Genomic DNA, 22,085 nt, shown 5'->3' with positions numbered 1-22,085 from the left:
AGCTAAATTTAATAAGCAAAATAAGTTCAGAAAGGTAAAATGTGTTGTAGAAAATAATTCTTATATTTTTATATGTCAAACATTTTTTCTTATATTTCACTATTTTGTATCACTTGTTCTACTAATTTTCTCTACTACTCTACTATTCAAATAATAGAGAATTGCTTATATTCCATCCTAGAGAAAATAGGTACTTAATAACATTTAGAATTTAATTTAAAAAGATATAGTGGGATTGGGCTTCCCTGGTGGTGCAGTGGTTGAGAGCCCGCCTGCCGATGCAGGGGACACGGGTTTGTGTCCCGGTCCGGGAAGATCCCACATGCCGCGGAGTGGCTGGGCCCGTGAGCCATGGCCGCTGAGCCTGCGCGTGCGGAGCCTGTGCTCCGCAACGGGAGAGGGCACAACAGTGAGAGGCCCGCGTACCGCAAAAAATAAATAAATAAATAAAAAGATATAGTGGGATGTATAAGTAGTATGGTTTTTAACCTGTCCCTTTGAGACCTCAACTGTACTCAACTATATTATATGATATTATAATGAAACTTTAACAGTTTCATTAAACAGTTTCATTAATTGTTTCATTTATTAAAAAATAAGTGTGTGTATATAAGTGGACTATAATACAGGATACTTAAAGGATATCTTATAATACAGGATAATCCATAACTATATTGATTCAATGAAATATATCTCAAAATATAGAGATTTGGCTGATAAACAATTTAGGTAGCCCTAAAAATATGTGGGTTAGAAGGAATAGCTTAAAAATATCAGCATGATAGCACAAGGAGATCACCTCTGTGCTTTGTGACCACCTAGAGGGGTGGGATAGGGAGGGTGGGAGGGAGGGTGATGCAAGAGGGAAGAGATATGGGAACATATGTATATGTATAACTGATTCACTTTGTTGTAAAGGAGAAACGAACACACTATTGTAAAAGTTATACTCAAAGATGTTTAAAAAATATATATCAGCATGTAGGTAGAGAGAGATGAACAATTCCTAGGCCAGGAGAATAACAGATGTTTCTGGATGACTTTTTATTTTTCTGTACATGGGCCTCTCCCGCCACAGAGCACAGTGGCCATGGCTCACGGGCCTAGCCGCTCCGCGGCATGTGGGATCTTCCCGGACCGGTGCACGAACCCACATCCCCTGCATCAGCAGGTGGGCTCTCAACCACTGTGCCACCAGGGAAGCCCCTGGATGACTTTTTGACACTTAAAATCTCAGTGTTTGGAAGAGGAAGCAAACATGGCAGCCACATGCTTTTGATATATAACTATCACCCTTTCCTACTGGGTTGAAATAGTAGGTCTATGAATTTATCAAAGCTGAAGCGGGGTTAACTGGCCTGAGAGGTCCCACCTTGGCTTTGCTTCTGGAAGACACCCAGGAGACCTTGTTGATTATCATCACCCTACTCACATCCTCTAATACTTTGCAGAGAAACTTTGCTCATGAAATAGATCGTTAACATTTAAAAATGGATGTGTTTTCTCTTGGTTTTTTTCCTCTGGAGTGTTGATTTGCCCCTAGGTGCTTAGCAGATATTCTTAACATCTGTAGACATGAAATAAAAAATTCTTATGTAGTGCTTGCTTTGGCAGCACGTATACTAAATTGGAACAATACAGTGAAGATTAGCATGGTCGCAATGCAAGGATGACATGCAGATTTGTGAAGTGTTCCATATTTTTTGATTTTTGACTAAGATAACTCATATTAAAGCATTTAGCACAATACCTGGATCATCACATCCTGATCAAAGTTTAGAATGCATCTATTTTGGGGTCAATATTTCTCATGCCGGACCTAATTGAACTTGTCCAAAAAAAAAGATGAGATATGTCAAGTTCTGCTATCCACATTTTAGTCAAGAAAATAGATAAATTATCTGAAAAAATTCTTTATCTAGCTAAGTGACTAGAAATTAAAGATTATATCTCAAACCTGGGATCTACCGGACAGTTTTCTGTCATGTACTCAATCCCTATAGGATTGTGGAAGAGATTGAGTGAGGTTCTTCAAATGAACTTCTTCAAAAGCACTATACTTTTCCCCAAATAAATATGTTCACTGGAGACTAGAGAAATTAATCTGGTAAATGCAGAGAATGCACTTGAAAGGTCGGGGGGCAGATGAAACCTGATTCAAACCACAGCTCTGCCAATTGCCAATTATAAGACCTTGGGCACTTCAGTTGGCCTTCCTGACCTTCAGTTTCCTCATCTGTTTAATGAAAGTGATAATACCCACTTCATAGGGTTTGTTCGTGTGTATTAAACAGAATGACTTATACAGTGCTCATATATGCTCTGCACTCTCTAGCACACAGTAACTTCTCCATAAGTAGTAGTGTTATAAATAAGTAAATTATTATTAAATATAAATAGTACTATTATTGATATGGTAGTCAAAGATGGTGTGTGAGTTTCTGGGAGGTTATAAACTTCATCACCTCTTTCAGGGAAGCAAAATTTGCATATTTTTCTCATTCTTTTCATCTTCTAATCCATTTTCCACTTAGCTGTCAACATGATGATTTAAAAACACAATTAGCACTGCTGTACGTTATTACATGAAAGTTGTTAAAGAGAGTAGATCCTAAGAATTCTCATCACAAGGAAAAATATTTTTTTCTATTTCTTTAATTTTGTATCTGTATGAGATGATGGATATTTGCTAAACCTATTGTGGTCATCATTAGCTGGACATCCTACACTTACACAGTGCTGTATGTGAGTTATGTCTAAATACAACTGAAAGGGAAAAAAAAATAAAAGCACAAATTAGATGATGTCATTCCCCTGCCTCTACCCATTCAAGGGCTTTCCCTTAGACTTAGATTACAAGCTGAACTTCTTGCCATGGCTTTTGAAGCCTTCCTTGCTTCTCTGGTGTCATCAACCCTGCCACAGCTGCACTGACCTTTCTCAAAAATGCCCACCTTTCCCCAGCTTCCTTTTCACATGCTGCTCCCTTTGCTAGCATGGATCTATCCCCTTGAAACTATGCCCTCTGTTCAAAAGACATTTCTGTGGAGAAATCTTCTCTGATCACCCTCGGTAGTTCTGTTATCTTTCACTGCAGCAAGGCTGTGTCCCTTTTTGCTTGTCTGTATGTTGTCTGTCTTACTTTATAAGCACCACGATGGCAGGGAACTTACTGACTTGCACACTGTTGTATACCCAGTGTTCAGAGCAGTGCCCAGCACATAGTAGGTGCTCAGTAAATATTTGTTGGAATAAATGGATCAATAAATTAACTCTTCCATTAGGGAGCTCCCCTAAATGTCTAGGTAAATGGAAGTTCAAAATCCACTAATAATGGTTGTGCATTGCTTTGTATAATTGATATGTTCCTGAAAACTCATGCAGAAATCAAATTCTATATGTGCGTTAAATAATTACAGTTTTAAATTGAGTTGAATGGTATTCCAAGAGATGATTTAACTTCTTGCTGAGTGAGCATCAGTTGGCAGAGCAACCAGCTAAAGTACATTAACTTGTTCTTGTTCATTTCTGTCAAAATCCTGGATCTAACAGATGAGGAAACACTTTCTTTTTAAACACTTTTTAAACACTTTCTTTTTAATACTGACTCATATGCATGAGTTAAAAAGACTTTAGGTCAACTCTAGTTGAAAATCTTAGATGTAAGGTTCATGTACAGAGTAGAAACAAAACAGTGATAAACATGTTTAAAGAAAAATGACCAGGATAGTGGTTCAGAATCTGTTCATGTGAGGAATAGTTGGGGGACCAGAAGATGTGAGGCCCTGAGGGTGCACAACGGCCACCCTCCAATCTCCTGGGCCACAATTGAAAGAGGGAGAGCACACGTTTTCTCTACACTTCCACAGGGCAAAGGTGGAACCAGGAACTGAAAGTCATCGAGAAGCAAATTCTAACTTAACTAAGGTTGTATATATATGGAAATGTTGTCTCAGGAAGTAGTGAGTTGTTATTACTAGAGATATTTAAACTGACTGGTGAGAACTGAATGGAGAAACTGTGCCAAGGAGTCCAGCATCTTATGGTCAATTAGTTTCCCATAGATTAAGGGGCGGGTTCACTCATGGCCCATGGCCCTGATTAAAGGAGCTCTAAAAACTTATGAAAAAAGAAGAAAATTAAATCTACCATAACTTTTCTCAGGGACACTTTTATATTTGCTTTGGGAATAATAGAGAATCCAGTTGGGAGCCTTGGGGAGGGTTGTGTTGACACTGCCATGGATCCCGTAGCAGCAAGTAGTCACCTAACTGCCTTCAGAAATGATGGGCCCAGTTATCTGCAAGACTTCTGTTTTGCCCAGTGGGGCTTGCAAATTGGGACCCTGCCAGCCAAAGCCCTCTTTTTCTCTGTTGCAACTGTCAGGTTCTCACCTAAATAAATGTTAAACAAATATCTACAGTGTGTCACCTTGGGGAAATGTCCAATTATCTGCTGGGAACACCTGTGTGCCTTGGGTGGCTTGGCTCTTGCTCAGAGTTGAAAGGTTCATGGTAGAAAATAGAATTTTGACTCTAGGTATTAAGATCAGCTTGCTTTTCAGCCTGAATTCTGTGTTTCACTCCTAAAATCAAGATTGGAATTCTGCTATGTTGCTATCTTCTATTCACCTTGTGTTCAGCTTTTAAGCTTTTGGTTTTGCTAAAATCCTGTTAGGTAAATAAAAGTTCTAGGCATACTTCTGTTTCAGCCACTCGAGAGGAAGAAAAAAAATGTTGACAGAAACAAGAGGTATTTAAAATTTCTTTTTCTGGAAGGCACAATTTGTTCATTTCTTATCAAGGTCCTAGGCTTCCTTTTTAGAAGCAGCAGAATTCCCTAGAAAAATGACCCAATACTCTAGTTACCATTATTTAAAGTTAGAGTAAAATTTGCCTGTCATTTCAAATACAGAGATGATACGGTTTTCCTGTTCTAACTCCATCCTATTACTAAAGATGGCCAGATTACTGAGATGGCCTGTAGGTGAACAATCAACATGGAATCAAAGTTGATACAGGAATGATTATTTTCAGAAATATTTGCTCTACCAGAATTACAAAACCTCTTCCCCACCATCCAATATATTTTCAGTATTTCTACTACTGCACACCATTTTATTACTATACCACTTTTGAGTTGAATTTTACTGATAATCTTTTAGTAAAAAGTGTCAAATTATTCTGCTTATAAAATTTACTGTATTCTTTTTTTAACATCTTTATTGGACTATAACTGCTTTATAATGGTGTGTTAGCTTCTGCTTTATAACAAAGTGAATCAGCTGTACATAAACATATATCCCCATATCTCCTTGCGTCTCCCACCCTCCCTATCCAACCCCTTTAGATGGTCACAAAGCACCGAGCTGATCTCCCTGTGCTATGTGGCTGCTTCCCACTAGCTATCTGTTTTACATTTGGTAGTGAATGTATGTCAATGCCACTCTCTCACTTCGTCCCAGCTTCCCCTTCCCCTTGCCCGTGTCCTCAAGTCCATTCTTTACATCTGCGTCTTTATTCCTGTCCTGCCCCTAGGTTCTTCAGAACCTTTTTCTTTTTTTTTTTTTTAGATTCCATATATATGTGTTAGCATATGGTATTTGTTTTTCTCTTTCTGATTTACTTCACTCTGTATGACAGACTCTAGGTCCATCCACCCCATGACAAATAACTCAATTTCGTTTCTTTTTATGGCTGAGTAATATTCCATTGTATGTATGTGCCACATCTTCTTCATCCATTCATCTGACACTTAAGTTGCTTCCATGTCCTGGCTATTGTAAATAGAGCTGCAATGAACATTGTGGTACATGACTCTTTTTGAATTATGGTTTTCTCAGGGTATATGCCCAGTAGTGGGATTGCTGGGTCGTATGGTAGTTCTATTTTTAGTTTTTTAAGGAATCTCCATACTGTTCTCCATAGTGGCTGTATCAAATTACATTCCTACCAACAGTGCAAGAGTGTTCCCTTTTCTCCATATCCTCTCCAGCATTTATTGTTTGTAGATTTTTTGATGATGGCTTTTCTGACTGGTGTGAGTTGATACCTCATTTTAGTTTTGATTTGCATTTCTCTCATGATTAGTGATGTTGATCATCCTTTCATGGGTTTGTTGGCAATCTGTATATCTTCTTTGGAGAAACGTCTATTTAGGTCTTCTGCCCATTTTTGGATTGGGTTGTTTGTTGTTTTGATATTGAGCTGCATGAGCTGCTTGTAAATTTTGGAGATTAATCCTTTGTCAGTTGCTTCATTTGCAAATATTTTCTCCCATTCTGAGGGTTGTCTTTTTATGGTTTCCTTTGCTGTGCAAAAGCTTTTAAGTTTCATTAGATCCCATTTGTTTATTTTTGGTTTTATTTCCATTTTGCTAGGAGGTGGGTCAAAAAGGATCTTGCTGTGATTTATGTCATGGAGTATTCTGCCTATGTTTTCCTCTAAGAGTTTTATAGTGTCTGGCCTTACATTTAGGTCTTTAATCCATTTTGAGTTTATTTTTGTGTATGGTGTTAGGAAGTGTTCTAATTTCATTCTTTTACATGTAGCTGTCCAGTTTTCCCAGCACCACTTATTGAAGAGACTGTCTTTTCTCCATTGTATATTATTGCCTCCTTTATCAAAAATACAGTGACCATAAGCGTGTGGGTTTATCCCTGGGCTTTCTATCCTGTTCCATTGATGTATATTTCTGTTTTTGTGCCAGTACCACACTGTCTTGATTACTGTAGCTTTGTAGTATAGTCTGAATTCAGGGAGCCTGATTCCTCCAGCTCCGTTTTTCTTTCTCAAGATTGCTTTGATGATGGCCATTCTGACCGGTGTGAGATGATATCCCATTGTAGTTTTGATTTGCATTTCTTTAATGATTAATGATGTTGAGCATTCTTTCATATGTTTGTTGGCAATCTGTATATCTTCTTTGGAGAAATGTCTATTTAGGTCTTCTGCCCATTTTTGGATTGGGTTTTTTGTTGTTTTGATATTGAGCTACATGAGCTGCTTGTAAATTTTGGAGATTAATCCTTTATCAGTTGCTACATTTGCATATATTTTCTCCCATTCTGAGGGTTGTCTTTGGGTCTTGTTTATGGTATCCTTTGCTGTGCAAAAGCTTCTAAGTTTCATTAGGTCTCATTTGTTTATTTTTGTTTTTATTTCTATTTCTCTAGGAGGTGGGTCAAAAAGGATCTTGCTGTCATCAAAAAATCTAGAAACAATAAATGCTGGAGAGGGTGTGGAGAAAAGGGAACCCTCTTGCACTGTTGGTAGGAATGTAAATTCATACAGCCACTATGGAGAACAGTATGGAGGTTCCTTAAAAAACTACAAATAGAACTACCATATGACCCAGCAATCCCACTACTGGGCATATACCCTGAGAAAACCATAATTCAAAAAGAGTCATGTACCACAATGTTCATTGCAGCTCTATTTACAATAGCCAGGACATGGAAGCAACCTAAGTGTCCATCAGCAGATGAATGGATGAAGAAGATGTGGCACATACATACAATGGAATATTACTCAGCCATAAAAAGAAACGAAATTGAGTTACTTGTAGTGAGGTGGATGGAACCTAGAGTCTGCCATACAGAGTGAAGTAAGTCAGAAAAAGAAAAACAAATACCGTATGCTAACACATATATATGGAATTTAAGAAAAAAAAAAAAAGGTCATGAAGAGCCTGGGGTAAGATGGGAATAAAAATACAGACCTACTAGAGAATGGACTTGAGGATATGTGGAGGGGGAAGGGTAAGCTGGGACAAAGTGAGAGAGTGGCATGAACATATATACACTACCAAACATAAAATGGACAGCTAGTGGGAAGCAACCACATAGCACAGGGAGATCAGCTTGGTGGTTTGTGACCAACTAGAGGGGTGGGATAGGGAGGGTGGGAGGGAAGGAGTTGCAAGAGGGAAGAGATTTGGGAACATATGTATATGTAAAACTGATTCACTTTGTTATAAAGCAGAAACTAACACGCCATTGTAAAGCAATTATACTCCAATAAAGATGTTTAAAAAAAAAAGATTGCTTTGGCTATTTGGGGTCTTTTGTGTTTCTGTGCAAATTGTGAAATTTTCTTGTTCTAGTTCTGTGAAAAATGCCATTGGTAGTTTGATAGGGATTGCATTGAATCTGTATATTGCTTTGGGTAGTATAGTCATTTTCACAATGTTGATTCTTTCAATCTGAAAACTTGGTATATCTCTCCATCTGTTTGTATCATCTTTAATTTCTTTCATCAGTGTCTTATAGTTTTCTGCATACAGGTCTTTTGTCTCCTTAGGTAGGTTTATTCCTAGGTATTTTATTCTTTTTGTTGCAGTGGTAAATGGGAGTGTTTCCTTAATTTCTCTTTCAGATTTTTTGTCATTCGTGTATAGGAATGCAAGAGATTTCTGTGCATTAATTTTGTACCCTGCTACTTTACCAGTTTCATTGATTAGCTCTGGTATTTTTCTGGTAGCATCTTTAGGATTCTCTATGTATAGTATCATGTCATCTGCAAACAGTGACAGCTTTACTTCTTCTTTTCTGATTTGGATTCCTTTTATTCCTTTTTCTTCTGATTGCTGTGGCTAAATCTTCCAAAACTATGTTGAATAAGAGTGGTGAGAGTGGGCAACCTTGTCTTGTTCCTGATCTTAGTGGAAATGGTTTCAGTTTTCCACCATTGAGAGTGACGTTGGCTGTGGGTTTGTCATATATGGCCTTTATTATGTTGAGGTAGGTTCCCTCTCTGTCTACTTTCTGGATGGTTTTTATTATAAATGGGTGTTGAATTTTGTCAGAAGCTTTTGCTGCGTCTTTTGAGATAATCATATGGTTTTTCTCCTTCAATTTGTTAATATGGTGTATCACGTTGATTGATTTGCATATATTGAAGAATCCTTGCATTCCTGGGATAAACCCCACTTGATCATGGTGTATGATCCTTTTAATGTGCTATTGGATTCTGTTTGCTAGTATTTTGTTGAGGATTTTTGCATCTACGTTCATCATTAATATTGGCCTGTAGTTTTCAGAAAGCTTACTGTATTTTTAAAGACATTATTTTATTAGATAGCATGTGCCACTCTCCTATGGAAATGCAACCCTGAAATAATCTTGAAAGCCAACTGAAAAATATGACTTGATTTAAAACAATTTTTTGAAGAATTTGTAAATTATATAAAGTCAGCATAGGCTTATTTTTTTTTTCTAAATGAAGAATTATTACATACTGCTAATTTATTTATTAAAGATTTTGTCTGTGTCCCAATAACTCTAATTATGTCACACTTGAGAATAATGGAAACATTACAGAATTAATATTTTTTCATATCTATATTTTTTAAGAATTTATATAGATCAGTAGTCAAAGTAAAAAGAGGCTTTGTTGCTAATACCAACTAAACATTCGGAAGGTCATCTGCTGCTTACTTCCCTGATTTTATCTGCTAACTTGGAAACAGCAATCTTTTGGGCTACAACTGTGCTGACTACCTGGCTGTTTAGGTGGTCAGTTGTATCACAGTTCTCTTTTCAATCTCAGGCAACATGGGTGATCTAGTCTGCTTTTTGGCATTATACAGACATAAAATGATAAGTAAGATTTCATTTATGTGCCAGAATGTCTTAAAGTGTGGGTAATACACAGTCAGATAACTCACATTACTTTTATTTTACAAAGATGTAAAGCTGGAGAATCAGCCCACAAGAGCTCAAGTTTCCTGAAAACGCCTTGTCAAATCACTGACAGTATCTCAAGCACCCATATTTCGTCAAGTTCAGTGGAGTTGTTTGTTTACTTTTCTCCTCAGTAATTCATGGGTATTAGGTGGATGTGACTAGAATTTATATTTAATGCTAGTGATTCCGTGCATTCAAAGATCCATATTTAAAGCATCATTCCATGATGTTCAAAAAATCAAAACAGTTGCAAAAAATAATTGAACAATTGAACATTTTCCTGTGATTGTTAATCCTCTATCCCCGAGCCCTGGTAAGTATGCCAAGTATTAATGCGAATCAGGATCATGTTGGGTAGAAGGGTATGGAATTTTATATTCTCTTTCAGGGGTGGTTGTGTGGTTTTACATTATTCACACTCATCTTAATTCAGGCTGTGTTTATTTGTTGTTATTTCCTCAAGTTTCTCTATTTTAAGGGTGACATCTTACTATTGGCAGATAAGTGAGACACTTAATCTGTAGGGTTTCCATCCATAGCAATTTTACCGAGATTTTGCCCTTACATGGGAATTATTTCAAGATCAACAGTGTAGAATTTGCTGGCCTGAGAGGGAGGGGATCATGTGAGCAGGGATGGAGCGAGCTCTTGTACAAACCGTGAAGTTGGGAGTGAGGTAGCGACAGTTCTCCCAACTTTGCTTCTGACAGCTTTGTTCCAAGCAGCCCACCAAATTATCCTCTGCATGTGATTCTTTTATTTCTCAAACAAATAGTTATGGAGTGCCTACTGTATACACTAAGGATAGGACAGCAAACAAAATAGACGAGAATCCTTTACTTCATGAACCATATATTCTATTGGAGGGAGATAGGCAATCAGCAAACAGATGAAAAAAACTTTTAATAATGATAATAGTATATCAGATAGTGATAAGTGCAATGGAAAAATTCCAAAAGGAATTGAAGAGCTTTGGGAGAGTATGGGTATGGTGGCAAGGGATGCAATTTTAAGCAAAATGTTGTTCAGGAAAATCTCACTGAGACGATTACATTTGATCCACGAACATATGGGAATCCAGGAAGTGAGAGAGACTCGGACATACTGAGTGTCCTGTGATATCTGCTGGAAGTGAGAAAGAGGGCATGATGGAATCAGTCCTGCAAGCAGATACTTTTGGCAAGGATGTGAGTGTTGGGGGGTAGACATATGGGGTGGAGGGTCTTGCTAGGCATGTGTACAGCTTGGGAGCTCCCTTTCAGCTTCTGACATCAGTTTATTCAATAAAGGTGTTAGGAAAGTTATCAATTTATTCCTTTAGCAAACATTTATTGGCACCTACAACGTACCAGGTGCATTGTCTGATGCTAGGGATGCTTCAATGAATAAAACACAGTTCTGCCTTCAAGGGACTCAGCATAATAGGGGACAAGACATGAAAACAATTACACTGCTGTCCAATGTGATCAGTTTAAAAGGTATGGGGGGAAACGCAGAGAAGGAGGGACTCTTTCCATTTGACAATATTAGGAAGGCTATTCCCAGCAAAGAAGTAACAGCTGAATTTGATTTTGGAGGCTATATAGAAGTTTGCCATGTGGGCAAGGTGGAGAAAGCAGGCAGCCTAAATCTGTCGTATATTAGGGGAACTACAACTAGTTTAATTTTATGAGAACATAAAATGGAGACAGAATAAATGGATTTGAGGGACTTTGGGGAAGTAAAATTAACAGTACTTAGTAATTAATTGCACATGTATGGTGAGGTTGAGGGTGAAACAAAGGTTTTTAGGCTTATGGACTTGGGTAGATGATATTACCACCAAGAAAGTCGTGTATCTCAAAGGAGGGCTGGTGGTGGTGGGAGATAGGGGGTTAATATTGACATAATGTCTTCATCTGGTCCAAGAAGTGCATGACTGTAATTTTCCTTCCAGTGGAGGTAAAAACAGCTTTCCTTCTAGAGGAGATGACATGATTTATACTTTCATCCAGTGGTATGCTGGTAAACTGGCTCCCTGAAAAACAAAACAAAACTATGATTTGTAGCATTTGCTGATTTCTGAGGTGTAAACACTCCTACCAGATTTCAAACTAATAATAGTTGAACAGTCTCCTTCCACAGCACTGCGTTTTGTCCCCTGACAAGTATCTGTTGAGCTTCTATTGGTGTGAGGCATGCGGTCATATGCTGGCTCTTTCTCCTTTACTTCTCCTTATCCACTTCCCACCCTCCTCCAGCCCACTCTTCCCCACAGGTTGGTTTCAACAGTGGCTACTTCCTAGCTTCCTGTGGGGCTCAGCCAATGGGAGCCACCACCAGGACATCAGAGTGTGGGAAGAGAGACAGGTTGGGTCATGATCCCCTAGTTTCTTCTTTACCAGGTTACACAGTTAGAAGTTGCCTGAATCCCACTGTGGGAGGCTCTGGCTCCTATCCGGCAGCCTTCTGCATACAGCTCTTTCTGAGTTCCAATAACTACTCCTTCCCCTTGTCCCTTGAATCTGGGATGCTAACGGCAACCTGTCCCCGCATGCTGCACTACCCCTGGTTGGTTTTTCTAAACCTTGCCAGTACCTTCATAAGTGACCTTTTCATTAAATACTCTGCAATAGTCCTACTTCAGTGAGTCATTTCTTTCCTGCTAGAACCATGTCTATTACAAATGAAGATGATGAAAAACCCTGGTTTTTAAAGACTTTCAGACCAGTGTGACCAAAAAATAACTTGACTTCTCCCATGATTTCTCTTCTGGTGTGAGACAGTGACACATATTAAGTGTTCATTAGCACAGTTTTCTATCCCCATGTCTAATGAAGCTGGGAACCAAGGTAATCTCTTCCCTACTCCTCTCGTACCCCAACTAAGCCATACGTCTTGTGAGGTCTCTTGAGGCCACCAAACAGTGCAGACGTAGGAAGCTGATGCCGTTGGCCCATCACAGAGAAAACAAGTCATCTGTTGTTTTTTGTGTTTTCCAGCAGTGGTGACGAATTCATGTTCCTGTATGATTTGTGGATTTATGCTCCTTTGTTATCTGTGACTCCTGTTTGTGAGAAGAGGTCAGCTAGGTGAGACATTCTGGAGCACTGGGCTGGCATCATAGCATCTGGCTATGAGATCGTTTAAAGTTTCTATTTCCTTGCATGTAAAAGGAGGAAACAGTAGTACATTATCTAGCAAGACCCTTCCATTGTTAACATTCTCTTCATGACTAAGGTCTGCAGCTCTAGGTGTTCCTGGTGACTATGACTTTGTGAGCACTGTTCACTGAACAGCTTGGCCTACAAAGACAAATTTACAACTTTCTTAAAAAAATGATTATGTAAGTCTCATCAATAAATAATACATCTAACTCAGTAACATGCCTCTTACCAAGTGATGTATCAAAGAAAAGTGTATTAGTTACCTATTGCTGTGTAACAAATTTCCATAGATGTGGCAGCTTAAAACACCACCCAACTGTTATCTCAGTTTCTGTGGATCTGGAACCTGGAAGTGTCTTATCTGGGTCCTCTGTTTCAGGGTCTGTCATATGGGTGCATTCATGGTGTTGGCCAGGTCTGGGGTCTTATCTGAAGGCTTGCCTAGGAAAGGATCCACTTCCAGGCTCATGTGATTGTTGGAAGAATTTCAGTTCCTTTAGGGTGGAGGGCCTCAGTTCCTAGCTGGCTGTTGGCCAGAGGCCAGGCTCAAGTCCTTGCCATGTAGACCTACCCAACATGGCAACTTGCTTCATGAGAACTGGTAAGGGAGAGCATCTGCTAGTGAGAGAGGAGTCACAGTCTTATGTACCCTAATGGTGGAAGTGACATCCCATTACCTTGTGTTGGTTGTAAGCAAGTCACTAGGCCAGCTCACACTCAAGGGGAGGAGGTTACACAGGGCATGAATAGCAGGAGGTGGGGTCATTGGGGGCCATCTTAAAGCCTGCCTGTCACAAAAATTCTTCTTCCCCCCCGCCCCATGGAAGAAGAATTTTAAATCCTGAGCTTCTCTGATATACTTAAAGGTTAGTTTGTCAGAAATAAAAAGTGACAACTAAATGCAGTGTGGGATCCTAAATGGAGATCTTGGTGATGTTTGAATAGGGTCTTTACTTTAGTACCAGTGTTAATTTCCTGGTTCTGATAATTACACTGTAGTTATGTAAGATGTTTGCTTTGGGGGAGCCTGGATAAAGGCTATATGGAAACTTTCTGTATTGTTTTTATAACTTTTCTGTAAGTCTCTAAAAGTAGTTTAAAGTAAAAAGTTAGATAAAATTAGCTACAGGGATATATTGCACAACATGGGAAATATAGCAAATATTTTATAATAACTATAAATGGAGTATAACCTTTAAAATTGTGAATCACTATATTGTACACCTGTAACTTACATAAAATTATACATCAACTGTACTTCAATAAAAAAAGTAAAAAGTTAGAAAAAAGTGATTTATAAAACATAAAATCCATTAGCTATTATATAAGCCTACTGTGTGGCTGTAGATTATTCAATAATTTTAACTTTATGTCTTTATCAGAACCGTTTTGCTGATAAAAATCTATAAATTTGTGGGGGAGGGGAATGGGGAGATTTTGGTCAAAGGGTACAATAAAGAAAAATGTCTAATTTTTTGTAAATAAATATAGAAATTTTAGTAGATGAATTTGCTTAAAATTGTATACGTAAAAATGTAAAATAGATAGCTAGTGGGAAGCAGCCGCATAGCACAGGGAGATCAGCTGGCTCTGTGACCACCTAGAGTGGTGGAATAGGGAGGGTGGGAGGGAGACTCAAGAGGGAGGAGATATGGGGATGTATGTATATGTATAACTGATTCACTTTGTTATACAGCAGAAACTAACACACCATTGTAAAGCAATTATACTCCAATAAAGGTGTTTTAAAAATAATCTTAAACATCTTTGTCTCCAAAATAATTATATAGGTAAAATCTACAATTTTTTTGTAGATAAATAATTTGAGTAGCCTTCCTAGTAAAAATCCCCTATAAACCTCACTATTACTGTATAATAGAGTTTTTTATATTTGTTTGTATGTATTTGTTTCAACACATAATTACAGAGGTGAGGAAAGAATTTTCTGCTTAAGCTTGAGTTGAAATGTTGTAGGGACTTTTGCACAACCCCAAATGCACTTCACACATCACTTAAAGTAACCATCTTTCCTAAAATAGTACCCTGGTAACCCAGTTTGGCCCCTCCACTGTTTTCAGATGTTAGTCTGCTTGTTGCTTGGATATCAGCACTTATATTTCAAAATAGTGTGGTCTGTCTCATGGCACTGTTCCATGTGATGAAAAGCAAAATGCTTCAATCCCTCGTAGGCACTGGAATTTCATGCAAAGCAAGAACAAATGGCTCTTCATTCTGCTCAGGGTTTGAAAGGGCTGCTGGTTATTAATACTCTATCACTATTTCACGTGTCCTTATCCAGCAGTTTAAAGCCTATGGGTCTCAGTTGGTGACACCTCTTAAGAGAGCTATTTGGAAACACTCTAGACATTTTTCTTAGGCCCTATTTTTAGAATGGAAAGCCTAATGGTATTTTAATGTCTCTCTATGTTCCCAGAACAAGTCTCAAGAAAAAAATGTTACCTTTTTGAAATTTAGCAAAGCTGGTGGGATTATCACCACTACTCTGAGAAGCATTGTGTTAAAGAATGAATTTTGATTTACGGAATGGTAGTGGTAAAAGGACCACGAAAAATCAGCTCTTCCAACCCCCTCACTTTTCAAATGAGGAAGCTGAGTCTTGGTGTGAGTGAACTGTTGGCACAAGATCAGACAGTGAGAAGTGGCCAGCGTGAAAAGTTTAAGGGGACAGCTTATGCTTTATGGCAGAAGATGACTCTGGTAAGAGTCAATGACAAGAAGTCAGCTTCTGAATTAAAGACCCAGCTTTAGAACATGAAAACAGTCTGCTGGGCCCCTGCATGAACCTTCCTTGCTCTTACCATAGAAGATTCTGAGAGAAGATGTGGAGTGATCAAAGAATATGTGGGTTCAAAAGTGAGAAAAGGTCCAGGAATCATTCGGGAGAGTTGGGCCTCAAGTGTTACTCAACTTCACTGTGACTCCCCCATCCGACAATGTTGGATGAATTTTTCCCTCTGTAAATGGCCCCTGGAATTCCATCAATTAGAGATTCCTTTGCTCCAGCAAGCAATCTTCTAATGATGCAAAAAACCTCTGGAAGGGTTAAGTGTCTATCTATTATTATGTACTACTCTGTGTTATCTTCCGCTCTTTTCTTTGAAAGTCTCATTGTGATCAGCTCACTTGGGGAACATAGTTTTGATTGTAGGAAGGGAAGAAAATGTTGAGGAGCAAGTGATGCTCTTGTGGAGGTGGCTGTCCAGGTGGGGTGCTGGAGTGGGGTTGGACAGGATGGTGTCAGTACACAGGTCAGGGACTAGGAGGCAAGGAAGAATGCTGAAGCCAAGCCTAGCTTATTTTGTAGCTTTATTGTGGGCTGTCTCACACCTGGAAAAGAAAGAGAAATGCCTTCACCCTTTCCTAGTGTTCCTTAGCCCCTTAGGCAAATACTGACTCATTGAAGGTTAACTAGGAGTTTGTAGAGTGAAGGGAGAACCCAACCACTGTGTATATGGTTGGTCCACGGGAAAGTACATATCAAATTTTGAACTAACCTTGAGCTATGCTTTTGGAGCATACATTCCTAAAGTAAGGACTCACATGTAATAGAGTAGTTAATAGTCCTTGAATCAGTCTGCCTGTGTTCAAATGCTGGCTGTGATACTCACTACCTCAGTGATCTTGGACAAGTCTCATATTTCCTGTGCTTCAGTTTCCTTTTGTGTGTATTAGGGATGATAGTAATGGTATCTATGATACAGTACAGTACTACAGTGCTGTAGTGAGAAATAAATGAGTTAATGCATGTGTAGTAGCACTTAGAGCCTAGTGAAGTATAAGTATTTGCATAGGAATTCTGTGTTCTCCACACTCCTCAACCATGTTCCCCAGTTTCATTTGAGAAAATATAGTCTCTAATGTCTTTAGAATAAGATCTAGGAAAGGACATCTTTTAAAAAAATGTTATTTAAGCGATACTTTCCATCTTATGAATATCTAATATATTTCCTGAATGGCAGTCAGGTGTCCTCTTTACACTGAAACACTTGCCTGGACTAATTCTTATTTTATGTTCTAAAGCGAATTCTTTCAAATGCAAAACATCTTTCCACAACTTCACTAGCAAATTTAGCTACATATTAATGTAGTTATGTGAATATTAGGATTCTAAAAGATACCCAGTTTTAAGGCGAGTTTCTGAGTAGGTCAAAAATATTTGTATCTGAATGTAACTGTTGAGTACCCCTTTCTCACATTTTCATATAACAAGATCTCACTCCCAAGATTCTTTCACAGACTCAAATCACTTCTATTTTAACTCAGTGACTGGCACATCCCATTATGTTTCTGTGATCCATAGAAATTTGAATGGGGAATTATAATTACTCTTTAAAGTTCTTAAAGCCTAATTATTAGATCCTTATATGAGAATAGATGATATGCAACAGTAGATAAAGCATGGATTGAAAGTTAGAACATCTGGATTCTCTTCCCGCTTCTTCCATTAGGAAGCTATGTGTCTCAGAATCTCCCTGAACTTACCTTAAATGGAGGAGTTGAATGAGGTGTTGTTTAAGGTTTCTTACAGATCTGATACTGTATGATTCTGCAATAGCTTATTGACCCTACATTTGTGAAGTGTGTGCTTTGCTTTGACTGACATGTATATTTTCTTTCCCAGTTTTCTTAAAATCATTTGAGATGCCTTTGCTAGATGACCAGCCAGGGTGAGAGATGCAGTCTATAGCTGCAAAGTAGAAAAAGCCTCCTGGGTCTGCAAGAGAACAAGTCCGTGGCCTTGACATTGCAGCATCCCTGTCCCCAGACACAGAGCCGCAGATCCAGGAGTGTTTGAATGTCAGATGAATAAAGACAGACTCCAGGGCGTCATTACTTTACTGCTAATGGACAGTTGTTTGTGTTTTTCTATTTTGCAGAAGATAACATAGAAATGAAAAGATAAATAACTGTACAGATTTTCAGAGTTGCCATTTGTTTGTACAATATTTTCTTTTCCAGGGAGGCAGTGGAGGCTAAGGAACAGCTTTCTCTCTGGCTGCCTCTCAGAGGTACTTTGAATTTCTCAAAGGGATGATAAAGAAATGAGATTAACCTATTTTGTGACCTACTTCTGCCTTTCCATTTTGGGGGCATTCATTTCCATGTTAATTTACTCCTTTTGATAGTAAGTAGAGCTCTGTTTTGGTTGACAGGTCTACTTTAGCACAAGACATATTTTAAAAAATCATTTGGGATAAATGCTTCCACAGGAGACAGTTAGATGATATGTTATGGAACTAGCTTACTCCCTCTAGAATCATGACAGTAGGGTGGCTGAAATCCTTGTTACAGTGTTGAAGGTAGAAGTTCAAGTTGTTGACTGTAGTAAATATAAATTAAGATAATATTGCAGCCCTGGTGGCCAACTTTGCTTTAGCTTAATTATTATTTTGAGAAATAGTCTGTAAAAACATTAATTTTTATCTTTCTCTTTTCTTCTAGTCATGGACTCCTGCCCTGTAGGTCCTTCTGTGAGTCTGCAAAAGAGGGCTGTGAATCAGTCCTGGGGATGGTGAATGCCTCCTGGCCCGATTTCCTCAAATGCTCCCAGTTTAGAAACCAAAGTGAAAACAACAATGTCAGCAGGATTTGCTTCTCACCACAGCAGGAAAAAGAAAAGCAATGTAGGTGTCTGCATTTTGTTGCATTTTTAAAAGTTTTTTATTGAAGTATACCGTCCATGAAAGGAAGTATACAAATAATGTGTACGGTATAACAAATTTTAACAAAGTGACCAGACCCATGTAACCAGCACCCAGATCAAGAAATAGAATATTAACAGCATCCCAGAAACACAAGCCCCCTCCCAGTGACCTGATCCTCCCAAAAGAGACCTCTATGCAGACTTCTGTCAGCTTAGGTAATTCTGTCAACTTCTGAACTTGATATCAATGGAATCGTACAGTATGCATGCCTTTTGTGTTGAACTTCATTTGCTCAGCATTATGTTTGAGAGATTCACTGTATTTTCATCTTCTTGTGGTTCATTCCTTCTCATTTTTATGGTATTCTAATATATTTTCCATCACAGTATATTTTTCTATTCTACTGTTGATAGACATTTGAGTTGTTTCCAGCTACTGTGAATGGTGATGCTGTGACTATTCTCGTACATGTCTTTTTTTTTTTTTTTGCGGTACGCGGGCCTCTCACTGTTGTGGCCTCTCCCGTTGCGGAGCACAGGCTCCGGACGCACAGGCTCAGCGGCCATGGCTCACGGGCCCAGCCGCTCCGCGGCATGTGGGATCTTCCCAGACCGGGGCACGAACCTGTATCCCCTGCATCGGCAGGCGGACTCCCAACCACTGCGCCACCAGGGAAGCCCCCTATTTCCAAATTATGAGGAAGGCCCTTTGGCTTTCCCACATGAGTTACAGTTGCCTGGAGCTTTGAGTTATCTTTTTCTAGGAAATTGAGCTTAGCTGAAAGCCATCCAATTCATTGTCCTTATAGTTACTTCTCAAACACTTGGTAAATTACCCCATTCAGTGCACTCCTTTCCATAGGTGGACTATTCCAATTCACCTCTGTTAAGGGTTTTAGCAATTGGACCACCCCCTTATACCAGGGAATGTCTACCAGGGAATGTCTATCTCTGCCTTCCATCAATGATGGCAACTTCGCTGCCATCCCAGCAGTGAGTAATCCATATCAATAACCCTATCATATCACCTGCTTTCTTGGACCACTTCTGCAGCTGTCACAAGCTGGGTCTTCCAGAAGCAGCCACTGAGATGGGGTTTGTTGTACAGGGTATTTATTAAGTGTCAGCACTTGTAAAGGAGGGAGAGAAAGCAGGACTGGGTAGAGGTAGAAGTTGAAATGTGATCCAGGCACACTGAAGCTTGGCTAAATCCATGGGGAGCTCTGGGGCACATACAGACTGAGGGAGTTGTTCCATGTTGGGTCCAGACAGCCGGGTCTTTATATCCCCACAATCAGCCACTGGTTGTGGTCCTTCCTGGGAAGGGTATGCCCTTGGGTGAGGCTCTGCAGTTGAGGCTAAACTTGAAATATCTAAAGGCTGTTGGCTGACAGCAGGGGGCAACAGGGCAGGCACATAGAGTGGGAACAGACCACCTTGATCCAGTCAGAGACTGAGCTGATTTTGCTTGTTGTTTATAAGGCAGTGTTGCTAAGGCTCCATTTCCCTCTGGTTTGTTTCCATTCTGAGGGTGCACTTCCCCAGTGAGCCTTACTGAGAAACCAAGGTGTTTACTGCATTCTAAACACCTTGGCAGTCCCTAGTTGTAATGTTTTTCTTCTCAGAATAAGATTGCTGGATTTCCACTTGGCTTTGCAGAGGTTTTCTGCCTCTTTAGCTTCTTGTTCTTTACCGCAAAAGCCTTGAGGGGAAATCCTTCCACTTCTCTGTGTCTCCTTTCCCACTATGTCCTTGGCCCGTTAATACCCTGCTTCTCTGGCAGCACCAAAACTCTGCTTTTTGTCTCTCCACCCCCATGGGATTGCCAAAAGCTCTACTGGCTTCTCTCCCTCTTTGCAGTGGCCCTGTGTCCAGGTTCTCAGTTTCTAGCACCATGCCAAGAATTGGCAAGATCCAAGGGGCAAAAGCATCCATAGAATGTAGACTGTTTGTTCTACAGTTGCCTCCTCTCTGGAATCTCAGCCACTTACCTCCTAATGGTCTCATCAGCTATCAGAGGCCTTTGAACAGATGTTTCTTGTGCTTTATCTGGCTTTTCTAGTTTTACTTGATGGGGGGGTTGCACTGACTTATCACAAGTTACTACATCCTAGCCAAAAGTAGAAGTTTGTTTAATTTCTTTTTAACACACTGTTTAGTGGAGGTCTGCTGCTAAATTATGATTCCCTCCAAAAGATTGTATATGCATTAAGCCACCAGAAGGATGAGTGAGTGTATCTTGATTCTTTTCTTTTTCAGCTACATTTGCCCCTGTTTTGATAAGAACACTTTATTAGTGCTTCTTTGAAAATTGTTGCCTGTTGATACCGGATTTAAGAATCCACTGAGAAAATTTGAAAATAAGAAATATCATCAGTATTCCTTAACACGATGGTCCAAAAGTATCAGTTCTTAAAGATCAAAGTAACATCAGTATTCTTTAATAGCTCCAGATGAAATGCCACCTCACATAGGTTCCCCAAATATCAGAAGATAGTACAAATCTTCTGATCTTGGAAAAGATTGATGACTTTGGAAAAGATCTTGGAAGATTGATGAAACATTTATATTAAAAAACTTATGTTTTAAGAGAACAGAAATTTCCTAAGTACACTCATCTGAGATTCTCTATTTGTCAGTCTTTTTTATAATTCTTGAATGTACTACTTTTTCCCATGTAGAATTAATTCTCTGAAAATGGGTCTGTTAATTGGTGTTTGATGCAATATTTTCCTAGAATTTGAAATATTTTTTCTATCTCATGCTTGATGGATAAACAGGATGCTAACCATCATAGATGTATTCATAGGTCATGTGCTAGGGAGAAAGCTACTGTCAGCTGTGATCTTTGTGTAAGCATAAGAATATAATTTCTAGGGACTTCCCTGGTAGTCCAGTGGTTAAGACTCTGCACTTCCACTGCAGGGGGCACAGGTTCGATCCCTGGTCAGGGAACTAAGATCCTACATGCCGCACAGCACAGCCAAAAATATATATATATATATTTTATAATATCATCTTAGTCATATAAGGGTTTATGCTGTAGGGCCAGTTATGAATATAACTAATGAAGTCCTTTTCTCCTTTTTTCATTTATTCAGTAAAAATTCATTGAGTACCTACTCAGTTGTGAGCATTATTCCAGGTAATCTGAAAAAATTAATTACAGTGACCATAATATTGGTTTACATCCATCTAGTGTGGTGGTTTTCAACCAGAGATGATTTTGCAGCCTCCACCTGGGAACATTTGGCAATGTCTATAAACATTTTGGTTGTCACAACTCTGAGGACAGAAAGAGTTGCCACTGGCATTTAGCAGGTAGAGACCCACTACGCTGTTAAACATCCTGCAATGCACAGGGCAGCTTCTACAGCAAAAAATCTATGTGGTCCCAAATGTCAATAGTGCTGCTTTTGAGAAACACTGGTTTGGCCTTGATGCTTTGCAAGGTACTTTCTAGTAGTAGTAGTAATAATAATAATAATAATAATAATAGTAATACCTATCATGCTTCCTACCTTTAAGGAGTGTTAAACCTGATCTGGTATACCTATATGTGAGAGACAATGTAAAAAGAACATTAGTG

At 39.0% G+C, this 22,085-nt stretch overlaps 1 protein-coding gene and 2 non-coding genes across 7 annotated transcripts in view; all 3 read left to right on the top strand.

Moving 5' to 3' along the window:
• The window catches only part of CORIN (corin, serine peptidase), a 278,076-nt gene that overhangs the window by 94,422 nt on the left and 161,569 nt on the right, over window positions 1-22,085 (top strand). For all 5 annotated transcript variants that reach the window (XM_067036047.1, XM_059067269.2, XM_067036046.1 and 2 more), the window contains exon 5: window positions 18,295-18,476. In XM_067036047.1, the coding sequence (XP_066892148.1) occupies window positions 18,295-18,476 (182 nt within the window). The remainder of the gene's footprint in view (window positions 1-18,294; window positions 18,477-22,085) is intronic.
• Window positions 1,599-1,704, top strand: LOC131759093 (U6 spliceosomal RNA). Its single transcript, XR_009336420.1, has one exon. It is a non-coding gene; the product is annotated as a U6 spliceosomal RNA (small nuclear RNA).
• On the top strand, window positions 21,379-21,451 carry TRNAG-UCC (transfer RNA glycine (anticodon UCC)). The gene has a single exon. It is a non-coding gene; the product is annotated as a tRNA-Gly (tRNA).

This window comes from Kogia breviceps, chromosome 6 (genome assembly GCF_026419965.1).
Source record: "Kogia breviceps isolate mKogBre1 chromosome 6, mKogBre1 haplotype 1, whole genome shotgun sequence".
Taxonomy (NCBI): domain Eukaryota; kingdom Metazoa; phylum Chordata; class Mammalia; order Artiodactyla; family Physeteridae; genus Kogia; species Kogia breviceps.
This window is presented reverse-complemented; position numbering and strand designations above follow the sequence as displayed.